The following is a 12963-nucleotide window of genomic DNA, read 5'->3' on the forward strand; positions in this document are numbered from 1 at the left end:
TGTCTTACAACCTGTTCGGGAAATGTCCATGATAGAAACTGTGTTTTGACTCTGGCTGTTTACTGACACTCTTCCGCATCAGTCGCACTAGCAAGGTCTAGTGTCTTTGCACCTGTACTTTCCTATGTTTTACCCATATTATCTTTTGATAATCCTTTTTATTATCTTTGTACTGTGCAAAGACTGTATCCTGCCCTTCACTTGGCGCTCTTTATTTACTTTTCACCAGTTTGAGTTCTAGATCAGACATCAAAGGCTTCTCCTCATTTCTTGAGTCTTTACTGCACAGGACTCACTAATCCTCTAATACCTCCCTAGCAGTGCTTAATTTGTGCTTGCTGTTTCTGGTGCTGAGCACCGGCACTTATATTTGAGGGCCGGCGCAGCATTTGCTGCGAGCAAAAGACACATGTGGGAAAGACGGAGGAAGAGAAAAACGAAAAAGCGTCACAAAGGGAGAAAGCTGTAAGAGTGAGCTGAAGGGGCAGGGTGTGGCTGCAAATGGACTGAAGAAGCCCGAGATGGCTTCAGGATTAGGCTGCCTCATTATTCTGTGCTCGCACATTTACATGCAGCAGCCTCGTGTTTAAGAGGAGGGCTTTGGGCACCGGCACGTTTTTATTTACAAATTAAGCATTGCTCCCTAGCGGGTTTGATGCTCTTGACGCCCTGTGCCGGTAGGTTTTAAATATTTTTATGGCTTGGCTGTATAACAAACCTGCACACACCGATTCCATGTCCACAAAGGACGGACCTTCACTGGGTATGATTTGACTGTGTCACTCTCATCTTCAAAGAAATCCACGCAGGGTAACGCACGTGTCATTTACTTTGCATACAAAAACAGAAAAGTACTAAATGTAATCCAGAGAGACAACCATATTTACCCTTATTAAGAGCCCCCAGAGGGACACGTGACTAGCGATGACAAATTGATTAATTCAACTGTGCGTGTGTAAAATCTTTATCTTCTAATTCTTACTTGTAGGGTGAAAGGTGATATCTTCAGATAACTTGCATTCAGTTCAATTCAGAGCAGCAGCATAATTGTCCCCGCTGAGAATAATGGTTTAAACGTTGAAGCACAATGCTGCTCTCAGACCATTAACACATAGGGGGTCATTCCGACCGGACCGCCGGGGCCGGGGTCGGCGGGAGCACCGCCAACAGGCTGGCGGTGCTCCGCAGGGCATTCTGACCGCGGCGGTAAGACAGCGGTCAGAACAGGAAAACCGGCGGTGTCCCGCCGGTTTTCCGCTGCCCTGCTGCGCCGCCATTGGGGATTCCGACCCCCTCACCGCCATCCTGTTCCTGGCGGTTCCGACCGCCAGGAACAGGATGGCGGTGAGGGGTGTCGTGGGGCCCCTGGGGGCCCCTGCAGTGCCCATGCCAATGGCATGGGCACTGCAGGGGCCCCCGTAAGAGGGCCCCACTTTGAATTTCAGTGTCTGCTTAGCAGACACTGAAATTCGCGACGGGTGCTACTGCACCCGTCGCACCCTTCCCACTCCGCCGGCTCCATTCGGAGCCGGCTTCCTCGTGGGAAGGGGTTTCCCGCTGGGCTGGCGGGCGGCCTTCTGGCGGTCGCCCGCCAGCCCAGCGGGAAAGCCAGAATGGCCTCAGCGGTCTTTCGACCGCGGAGCGGCCATATGGCGGTTCCCGCCAGGCGGGCGGCGACCGCCGCCCGCCGGCCTCAGAATGAGGCCCATAGTTCTGTGCACTAAAACAGCCTAAAGTAGTCGAACAGCCTCAAGCCTTTCAACAAGCCTTCTCTGTCAGTCTCCATTGGATAGGTTGGGAAAAGACCTCGATGTGCCATTTCTTCATACTAAGGATCTCAGATATGCCTAACCCTTTGTTAACTAAACATACATGTAGACACCAGAGCGGTTTTGATGTTAAGAAAGAATCCTTCTTAGTGCAGCTAAACTTATTGAATGTACTCGTGGTCAACTTTCCAGTGCAAAATTTCCTGTATCATCTAGATTTCAAGGAGATTTCTGCAAACTATGGAACCAGTAGGTGAAACTAAAAAATGTCAGAAAATTATGGTCTTCAGAAGAAAATAAAAAAAACATAAACAGGTTCATATTCTTTTCGAATAGCAGAAAGGTTGAGCACAGTAGTGTGTACGTTTACTTGGGTCACAATGTCAGTGCACATGGAAGCTTTAAAATACCCATAAAACATTTTACGAAAGCTCCTTTTCATACGTATTTCGTCTTCAAGGACTAATCAGTATAGTTCAGTTCATCTGTAAGAAAGCATGAAAACTCTTTGACAGCATCTACCCTACCAAGCCGTTGTGGTCTCACACAGAAAAATCTCAGCTATGTTCCCAGGCGCTTGTGAAAAAAAAAACAATATTCATCTTGGTGGTATTACCTCTACTGTTTTCAGAAAAAACTCTGCTTTAGAGATCTGTCTTCAAAACTAAACGATTACAGCTCCACGATGACATGGCGGACTAGCTCTCATATTTTTTTCTCTGATGCAGCTCCTACATGGAAGTGAGAGCTGCTTCGGGGGAAAAATATCATGCCAACAAAAGAGGCAAGGAACCTTCGTTTTGGTGGTCCTGCCACATCCGGATTGGTGGAGGAGTTGCCTCTGATTGTTTCAGCCATTTAGCGCCCAGCAAGCCAAAAGGCATATGAGTCCCTGAATTTCCAGAAGCTGGAAATAGAGGGCTTCACAAATCAAAGACTCATAGAGAATAGAAACTACCAAAGGAATGTCCTTAGAGACCTAAAAACTGGGAGACTTTGTCTATAATGCCACACATAGAAAGAACTTCGGCATCCTTACTTCCACAAAATCTGCAGCAAAAGAACATATTTAGTGGTACCATTTGCCTGTAAATCCATAAATTTGTTCCATAACACAAATCATCACGTTGCTTATAATACTGATGTCTTAATGAAATGTTTTCTCTCATTAAGGACCCAGTTGACAATGCTTTACGCACAGTCACTGCTACAAGATCACACTCTTTCCTGCAGATGAAAACCCATGTGAATTCACTGTACACAGATATCTACATTTACGTATCATAGTTCTTCTATAGATGTCACCTCTTAGAACCGACCACATATCTTCCTTTAGATTACATTTCCTCCATGCAGACTGCACCTCCTTCATTAACACACATTGTTCTCATACAGACCACACCCTCGCCTCTTGAGCACAAAACATTCTACAAACCCCACCTCTCCCTCCTGAATGCACAGTCTTCTTACAAACCTCACCTCCTTGTGAAGACCACTGTTCTTGCAGACCGACAACAACCTGCAGTCCATACGTGGCCTGCGCCCAGGTAATATCTTTTACTGCAGATGACACCTCTCTGTTTGAGAACTCAATATTCCGAAGAAGCACATCTCTTTCATTCAAGATCACTCCCCTCTCAGAATCCTTTCTAAAGACTTCGCCTTCTACTCAAGGGTCCCACTCCTCCTATTGATGGCATTGTTTCCAGATGCCATTTCTGATCCTAACTGAACAATCCTCCTTGATGGACCGAGTTCCTTCTTAGATCGTATGTCTAGACCACGTCTAGTCCTTGTTATGGACCATAGTTTCTCCTTAAATTCCAAGCAAACATCTATTTCCTTGCAGTTCAGTGAACCACAAGTCCTCATCCACACAGTCCACAACTTGATAAACGTTATATCCTTCTTCCTGTTGCACCTCTTGTCTGCCTACCAAACCCAGTCGGAAACCACACACCACACTTCCTTCTCGCCCCCCCTTCCTTAGACCATATTTTGTTACAACCTCTTGTTGCTGGGTTCTGCTTCCATTACTGTGGGATTGGAGCCAGAGGCCCACAAGCTCCTCCCCCCCCCACTATGCTCCCCCCCAGAGGGTTCCATTGGTAACTTTTAATTATACTTCCATTCCTCCTCTCTGCAGAAGTGGGATCTGGTACTGGTGAGCGACAATGCCTCCACTGATGGCCACAGCCAGCGGGAAGACAAGAGACGGCGGTTCCTGGCAGAGCTGGAAATGAAACGCTTCAAGATCAAGGTGAGGTGCTGCTGACCACTGCCAGGAAGACACTGACCCACGAAGGACAGGCGGGTTCTCCTGAAATGCTGCTAGTGCTGGGCCGGAGGCAGCTGTGTTCAGGTGTAGAGTGTAGACTGTTATGTAAATGATCCCTTCGTAGCAGTACAGACCTTGCTGACGCACAAGTGATTTATGCAGCTGTGACTGTGTCCATGTACTACCAGCATAAGCATTCCACCTCAAAGCAAGGCATGTCCTTAGCGTTGCTATACAGCCAACTTACGTCTTGCCAAAATGAAAAACCATTGACAATTCTGTCCCAATACATTAAACCACACAGTCGGTATAAATTATTTTAGCGAGCTCTTTTGAAAAGATTTAAGGTAACTTACAGATGATACAAAAGGTAATCAGAGGTGTGGACTGATGGTTTAGGTGAAGCTTGCGACCGAAGGTAATTGCACTACTTTCCGTGTTAGTTTCTTTGGTCACAACCTGCCTTCAAAGCCCCTGTTGGGGATAGACTTACTCCTACACTCGACAGTGGGTTATGTGGTGTCGCTGGTCGGTGATGTAACCGACCATCCAACACCATACTGGATCGTGGGGGGAAGTTCTTTGTGTGTAATGACGTGGTGGAATCCCCGGATGTTTCCGGATGGATTCCACCTCTTATTTGTGTGTACAGTGGTTTGCTCCATGGCCTCCGGCCCGGAGCTATAAATAAAGAGAGGCGTGGTCGGGAGGCCAGGGAGACGCTCGCAGCAAGCAGACGGGGACCCGTGCTGCCCGAGCGCAGACGTGCCAGGCCTGATCCGACCACGCCGACGAGCACACAATAACAACTGTGTCGCGTGAGTCCTTTCAGCGGCGTGCCACGTCCAGCACTGTGTTGTGGCTGTCACAGCCACAACACAACAAATTGGCGACGAGGGTGTGCGGCCCCACGCCCCTGGGTGTGCCCCGCGGCGGCCGCGTGTAAAATGCGGTGCTCGTGCGGCGGGCGCACAGCCCAGAATAAAAAATAAAATAAAAAAACCTACAAGTCCAACAACAGAGCGGCGGCCGTGTATTACACGGTGCTCGTGCCGTTTCTGTTTGTTTTTCTTCTCTGGAGTGATCTAGGTGGAAACTAGATCACGGCAACAGAAAGGACCCCCTCTGAGCCCTGGTAAAGACCCCAAACACAGTGTTTGAGACATCAACAGAAGTCCAGTGGAGCAGCCAGAGTAAATAAAGTTGGTGAATAAAGTGTGGCACATCAGGACATAGGGAATAAAAGAGTGGGCCCCATAAGCTGTGCCTAGAACCCTCTGCCACCAGACAGTGTTTTTCATTACCTGCACGATAGTATCAAGCCCAACTCAGCCCAACTAACCACGATGTCTGCAATACCTCCAGTAGAACCATTCGTTGTAGAAGGAGCCCCATCTGCCCAAGCTCCAAAGTGGAAAGAATGGGTGGAAAGAGTACTCCTATTCTTCGAGGCCACCAAGGTAGCAAATGACCAGAAGCGTGCTATGCTCATCCACATAGGAGGGAAAGATATATATAAAATATAAAAAAAACTGGTGGAAGATGCACCCAAAACACATGCAACGCTAATAGCGGCACTCAACAGGCACTTCAAACCTATGGTCAACACTGACTATGAAAGATTCATATTCAGACAAGCGAGGCAACAAGTGGAAGAGTCGTTAGATGCCTTCCACCTAAGCCTGAGAGAGTTGGTGAGCACGTGCAGATTTAATGATGAAACGGAAGAGGTGAGAGGGCAGTTGATCCAAGGGTGTGCATCTTTAAAGCTCCGGGAGCGCATCCTAGAGGAATCCGGAAAGTCCTTGCCGGACATTTTGCAATTGGGGCGCACGAAGGAGCTGTCGAGAGCCAGAGCCTCGCACATGGAGGCTGCCTTACAACTACCCATAAAGGAAGAGGTGGCCAATGCAGTCACGGCACCCATGAACAGACCAAGACAAAGACTGAACAAAGCCCGAACGAGGCAATGTGGGTATTGTGGGGGAATACCACACAGATCATCTGAGTGCCCAGCAAAAGGAAAAGTATGCTCCAGCTGCGGAAAGATGAATCATTTCGCAAAGGTTTGCCGGTCCAAGGGAACTGCAAGTGCATCTGTCAATGTCGCACCGGAAGAGGCTCCTCCAGAAAAATCGGAGCGAGGGAGTGACATGGATGATGACAAAGCGATGAGTCACGTTGTCCACTCCCTATTTGCTGTCAAGCCTACCAACCCTCGGCAAGCACCACTTCCAAAGTGCCAGATCGTGATGGGCGAACACAAGATTGTTTCTGTAGTAGACACAGGAGCGTCCATAAATCTTTTGGCTGCAGAGGAATACTGTTGGATGGTGCAGACTCCAGCACTAACCAAGACAAACATCAAGGTGTATGCATACGGGCAAAGTACCCCTTTGGCTTTGAGAGGCATGTTCCAAACCACTCTCACCCATGGATCACAATCCACCTCAGTGAAGGTCTATGTGACCGAGGGAGGAATTGAGATGCTGTTGGGCTGTAAAGCGGCAGAAGAGTTGGCACTTGTGACATTCGCATTCAGCATTCATCAAGAGTCCGTAACTGAACTGGTGGCCCGATATGAAGGAGTATTCAAAGGAATTGGGTGTCTCTGAGGCCGAGAAATCAAGCTCCACATTGATCACACAGTACAACCGGTAGTTTTTCGTCATCGGCGAGTGGCATTTCGCCTTCGACCCCAAGTGGAGAGAGAACTCTAGAATTTGGAAAAGGCTGGAATCATTGAGAAGGTCTCTGGACCCACTCCATGGGTCTCCCCCATCGTGGTGGCAAGGCACCCCAAACAGCCTGGCGAAGTACGAATATGTGTGGACATGCGCCTCCCTAATGCTGCCATCAAACGGGAAAGGCATCTAACACCGACGATTGACGATATCCTGGGGGAGCTCAGCGAATCGCGGTGGTTTTCTAAACTGGATCTATTGGCCAAAGACTCCCGTTACATTACGACCTTCTCTACACATGTCGGGCTCCGGAGGTATAAGCGGTTGAGTTTTGGGGTATCCAGTGCAGCAGAGGTATTCCAAAATGTCATTCAGGAGCTGTTGATTGGATTGCCTGGAACCATTAATGTCAGTGACGACATCCTTGTCCATGCGCCCACCATTGCGGAACACCATTCCCGACTCCAGAAGGTCCTACAACGTATTCAGGAGTCAGGACTCACACTCCATCGCGAAAAATGTGAATTCCTAAGGGACAAGATACCGTTTTTTGGTTATACGTTTTCCGCGAGTGGGGTAGCCCCAGATCCGGCCAAAGTCAATGACATTAAAAAAGCGCCCCCTCCCACCAACATCACTGAAGTCAGGAGTTTTCTAGGAATGGTAAATTACTGCGGCCGTTTCATTAAGGATTTGTCTAACCTCACACAGCCTTTGCGGAACTTCACCAAAGCCTCTGAGCCATGGAGGTGGGGAATCCCTGAACAGTCTGCGTTTGATACGATCAAAGAGACACTTTCCAGCGACACCATTTTGAAATATTTTGATCCAACACAAAGTACCAAAATCGCCGTTGATGCTGGACCAAAAGGACTAGGGGCAGTTTTGCTGCAAGAACAGACAGAAGGGATGTGGTCCCCTGTTGCCTATGCCAGCCGATCGCTTACTGAAACTGAACAGCGTTATTCGCAGATAGAAAAGGAAGCGATTGTGGTGCACTGGGGCTGCAAGCACTTCCATATTTATGTGTATGGCCGCCCATTTATCGTAACTACCGACCACAAGCCGTTGCTCCCTCTTTTTAATGGCACTGCTTCCAAACCCCCGCCGAGGATTGAGAAGTGGATGTTACAGTTGCAAGACTATCGGTGCCAGTTAGAATACCGCCCGGGATCCGAAAATCCGGCAGACTACTTGTCGAGACATCCCTGAGCTGCGTCCGATGTGGAGATTGAGGAGGCGCAAGAGACCGAGGAATATGTTAGATACATCACAGACCGGTCCCGGCCGATACCGATGACGATGAGTGAAATTGTGCAAGCTACCAAAAAGGATGAGTGTTTACAGAAAGTTCTGGTGGCAATGCAGAATAACCAGTGGCACCGCCTTAAAGGACAACTACCTCTGCTGACCACAGAGTCCCAACGCATTATCGGGAGTCTGTACAACATGAGGGATGAGCTCACCACTGATATCGAGGGGTGCATTTTGAGAGGAAATCGGTTGGTCATTCCTTCTTCCCTCACTCCCAGAGCGGTTGAGTTGGCCCACACCGGCCACCAAGGGATGGTTAAGACGAAGAGCCGCCTCCGGTCGAAAATGTGGTTTCCTCTTATGAACGAACAGGTGGAGAGTCTGGTGAGGTCTTGCAGGTGGTGTCAGGCCACTGGTAAGTCGAGTAGGCCCAATCCGATCGAAACTGAGCCCTCCCCAGTTAGGCCCTGGGTATCGGCTAGTTTGGATTTTGGAAGCTTGCCTGATGGTCGCCACACCATGGTCCTCATCGATGATTTTTCAAAGTACCCCGAAGTGGAGATCATCCCTGCCCTAACGGCTGATATCGTGATTTCTGGTCTCGAGAAGGCAATGGCTACACATGGTCTCATATCTGAGATAAAGACAGACAATGGGCCTCCGTTCCAAAGTAAAGAACTAGCTGAGTACCTTAACATTATGGGCACACGTCACCGCTGGATTACCCTGCGTTGGCCTCAAGCTAACGGTGAGGTAGAGAGATTCATGAGGACTTTGAACAAGGTTATCCGGATCGCTTTAGCTGGTGGTCAGGCCATTGAATATGCTATATTTTCATTCCTGAGGAATTACAGGCAAACACCCCATTCCACCACGAACAGAGCGCCGACTCACCTCGCGTTTGGGAGGGCGTCTGTGGATGCCATTCCTCATCATTCTTTTTGGATTCCTCCCACCGTGTCCAGTGACTTAGTTCAAGAAAAAAGGCGTGTGTCTAATCAGCGGGCAAGCCGTGCTCGCCGAGCGGTCCCGTCTGATCTGCAAGTGGGTGATCAAGTGTTACTGAAGCAATTTCTGCCGGGGAGTACGTTTCGCATGCCGTTCAGCTCTGTCCCATGGATAATTGTGCAAAGAAATGGATCTGCTATCGTAGCCCGGCGTGGGAATGAGACAGTGACCCGCAACATCTCTTTGTTTAAAAGGTTTTACCCTTCCGGAGATACTGGTGAAGATAATTTCCGTGATGCTGATGATGTCGGTCCGTTGTCTCTGGGACCTGGTGTGGACAGTCCAACTTCCCGTTCTAATGACCGACATGAAGATGACCCTGGTCCTCTCCCGGCTGAGCAGGTGTCTGGGGATGTGGGTCAGGATTTGTCGTCTCATCGCTCAGGGTCTGCCCGATATAACTTGCGTAGTAATCCATGCCCTTCTGTTCTTCTGCGTGATCACCTGTGTGACTGGTGAACAGTTGTTTACGTGTTCTTATTGTTTTCATATCTTGGGGAGGAATGTGGTCTCTCTGGTCAGTGATGTAACCGACCATCCGACACCATACTGGATCGTGGGGGGAAGTTCTTTGTGTGTAATGACGTGGTGGAATCCCCGGATGTTTCCGGATGGATTCCAACTCTTATTTGTGTGTACAGTGGTTTGCTCCCTGGCCTCCGGCCTGGAGCTATAAATAAAGAGAGGCGTGGTCGGGAGGCCAGGGAGACGCTCGCAGCAAGCAGACGGGGACCCGTGCTGCCCGAGCACAGACGTGCCAGGCCTGATCCGACCACGCCGACGAGCACACAATAACAACTGTGTCGCGTGAGTCCTTTCAGCGGCGCGTCACGTCCCGCACTGTGATGTGGCTGTCACAGCCACAACACAACAGGTTACTAGCCAGCTTTACAGTTGCTCGGTGTGTGCGTTTGTGCTTTGTGGTGTTGGGCGGGCACTCAGTGAACTTCCTGTGTCCCGAAGACGTAACCTTGAGTGTTGCTCAGGTTAGTTGCTGTTCAGGGCTGCATTAGGTTAGTTGCTAACTCTTTTCTTTAACTTCTGAACAGCAGGTAAAACAAGCAAGCTTACGAAAGTATTATTTAAAAGACTGCGTGGTAGACTGCATACATTTGTGAATTATGCACGCAGTGTTTGTGGCGATGTCAGCAGTAAAGGCAACCTTAAATCTACAGTACAAACTGGCCCACCTTACCATAAAACAGGCCCACAAATGGGCAAAAAAAAAACTATCCCACACACTGACCTGTTAGACCAGCAATTCTGCCACTGCTAGGTTGCCCTATATGCCAGTCCGACCCTGCTGTGGTGTCTGGGGCTACACCAAGACTGATATGCACTCGCTCACACATTTTGTCAAGCTTGGGCGTTGCTAGAAGAAAGCCTTTTCTAGCAACCTTAGGTGTCCGCTGAGTTGCGATTTGTAGACCTATAAGTGTAAGGCTAGAGTTATCCTCTGCACTGTCTGTGCCTATGTTTCTCTGCAGTAGCCAATCCATGGAAAAGATAGCAACAGGCGAGAACTGCTCCAATGCTATTCCTTTCGTTTCTCCTAAGAATGTAGGACCTACCTTTTGGCCGTGCTCTCCCCAGTTGTCCTTAGGGGCATTGCCACATGTAGTTGTTTCTCAAGGTTTTTCTCTCTTCTTCGCTCTGTGAAAGAGTTGGCAGTATTTGGCACAAAACGGGCTCTCCAGTAAAAGACTTGTAATGTATATGGGGCCCTTGAATGTGAAATACCTTCCAGTACATTTTCTCAGCCTCACTCCCATCACACAGCACAGTCCTGTTGTCAGTGCTGTTTCTGGAGCTTTCAACTTTTCTCCCTGACATAAGCTTCTTTTGGTGACATCAGTACTGTACATCTGGGTTCTCGAGGCACCCTAAAAAAATATCTTCTCAAACAACGCTCACTCAATGTGGGAGCATCACTCTTTGGAGTTAGTCCTGCCACACTTTTTTTATGCCAGTCCAGAACAGTGCTACATGACACTTTCTCCAGACCTAAAAAACACATTGAGATAAACCTCACCTGAGCTGGTGTCCTGTCCGACCCAACCATACCAGTTATTCGAGTGAAACCCAGATAGATCAGAGTCTTTCATCCTCAAAAACACACTTGTTGTTTTAACGGATCGCACACCTGGAACTCATAATGTGTATGGTAAAGCATTAGCCTTTAATTTCAGGTCCTCTGCTGGATTCTTGAACCTTGAGCTCCCTACTGTGGGAGGTGTTGTAGCATGGCTGTACTTACTGACAGGAAAGAATTATTGAACTGTCAGAACTCGAATGATGCCTGCTCTGAGTGAGACGGTGACATAGCATCCTTACATAAAAAAGTACTTTTCCCTATACTTTACCACAGGTATACTTCGCATTCGGGGTGGAGATCTCCAAATGGTAAAATACAGGGAAAACTAAAAAAAGTATTAAAATATTTTCATGTTGCATATTATTGTAAATTCATTTTATATATTTATTTTAAATGTAGAACAAAGAAAAAATGCTACAGTACTATCAACTTCATTTTGAATTAAATCTTTAATTTTAACATATCAAATAAAACATGTTTTGCTGAATTCTAAATGAAAAACAAATTTCCACCTAAAATAAAAAAAATATATTATACATTAATAGAATTAATTAAAAGTAACGAAATTATATTTTTATCAAATATTGTTACATTTTAAATTAAAAAAATATTAAACCATTTTATATTTAAATAATAAACAGTTTTTGTGTTTATATATTGTCTTAACATTAAATTATGTTTATGTTTAACTATTAAACTAATTTCATTTAATTAGCATTATTTCCTATGGGGTTATATTTTAAGACCTACCTCCATTATTATTGTTTATGGGAGGGTGTCGAAGTGGTTGGCCATGTGTGAGGATACTACTGTTTCTTTTTGGCAGCAGTAACTTACACTCGTAAATGTGGCTCCACCCCCTTTCTCTGGGGTTGGAGACATGTAATTCTACAATTGTGAGTACACTTCAGATGTTTTGAATAGCCAAAAGTAGTCAAGTTATTTAAAAATGTAAGAGTAAAATTACACATGTAACTTACTCACAAGTGTAAGCTACCTTTGCGAATAACCATGCTGATGTCTAAAGCCCGAGCCAGTAGCTTGGAAGGCTTGTTCCCACTATATCCCTAGACATCAGTGCTCAGAATCCTTCACTGCAAGGCCTCAACCTTTTAGGCTTGATTACGGCCTGTAAGATCTGTGTAACCAGGAAAATGCCTATGCAGTCTATTGTCTACAGCATGAGCCTCTAAAACCAGGCTCCCCTCTTGGATACCCCTGTTTGATTAGGAGCCAAGCCTTCATAAACTATGTTATTTTGACCTGATACATTATCCTGTTGTTGGAGGGCCGAGCCTGTAAGATCGTTATGATCTCAGGTAAAGCTCTGATATTCAATGATGGGCCTGCGAGGTCTGCATAACCTAAGCTATTTTTCTCTGATGTCTGTGATCTGACCCTATGAAGTAATGTAACTGAAGGATTGGCTCTATTGTCTGAGGCAAAAGTATTCGAGAAGCATGTTACATGGTCGATGGCTCTCTCGTCTGACATGGCCGTCAATGAACAGCAGGGCCATCCCCCAGATCACAGAAATCTTACAGGCCCAGACCTTCGACAAGAAAATAATGTTGCAGTACATCATGAGCCATGTACTGTAGCAAACATCAGAGATGTATTTAACAAAGCTACTGTAGCAATTGAAAAGCATCTGACTGAATTAAAATGCTCAACTGGGAATGCATGGTGAAAATAAAGATTTCATAACAAAGAGAATACACTGGGAACAGACTTACCTATATGTCAAGAATATTTCTACTGTCCATGGTTTACGTTGTTAAAATCTTTGTAACTTTGTAACTTAAGGGTGCTCTTCAGCCTGAAAAAACCTTTGCAAATGAAAAACTGCTTTTTACATCTGGTCTCTTGTTACCT

The 12963-nt window shown here is 46.9% G+C and overlaps 1 protein-coding gene across 4 annotated transcripts in view; it reads left to right on the top strand.

Moving 5' to 3' along the window:
* The window catches only part of ANO9 (anoctamin 9), a 386417-nt gene that overhangs the window by 104309 nt on the left and 269145 nt on the right, over nt 1-12963 (top strand). For all 4 annotated transcript variants that reach the window (XM_069223191.1, XM_069223192.1, XM_069223193.1 and 1 more), the window contains exon 3: nt 3916-4029. In XM_069223191.1, coding sequence (XP_069079292.1) covers nt 3916-4029 — 114 coding nt within the window. The remainder of the gene's footprint in view (nt 1-3915; nt 4030-12963) is intronic.

Source organism: Pleurodeles waltl, chromosome 3_1, assembly GCF_031143425.1.
Source record: "Pleurodeles waltl isolate 20211129_DDA chromosome 3_1, aPleWal1.hap1.20221129, whole genome shotgun sequence".
Taxonomy (NCBI): Eukaryota; Metazoa; Chordata; class Amphibia; order Caudata; family Salamandridae; genus Pleurodeles; species Pleurodeles waltl.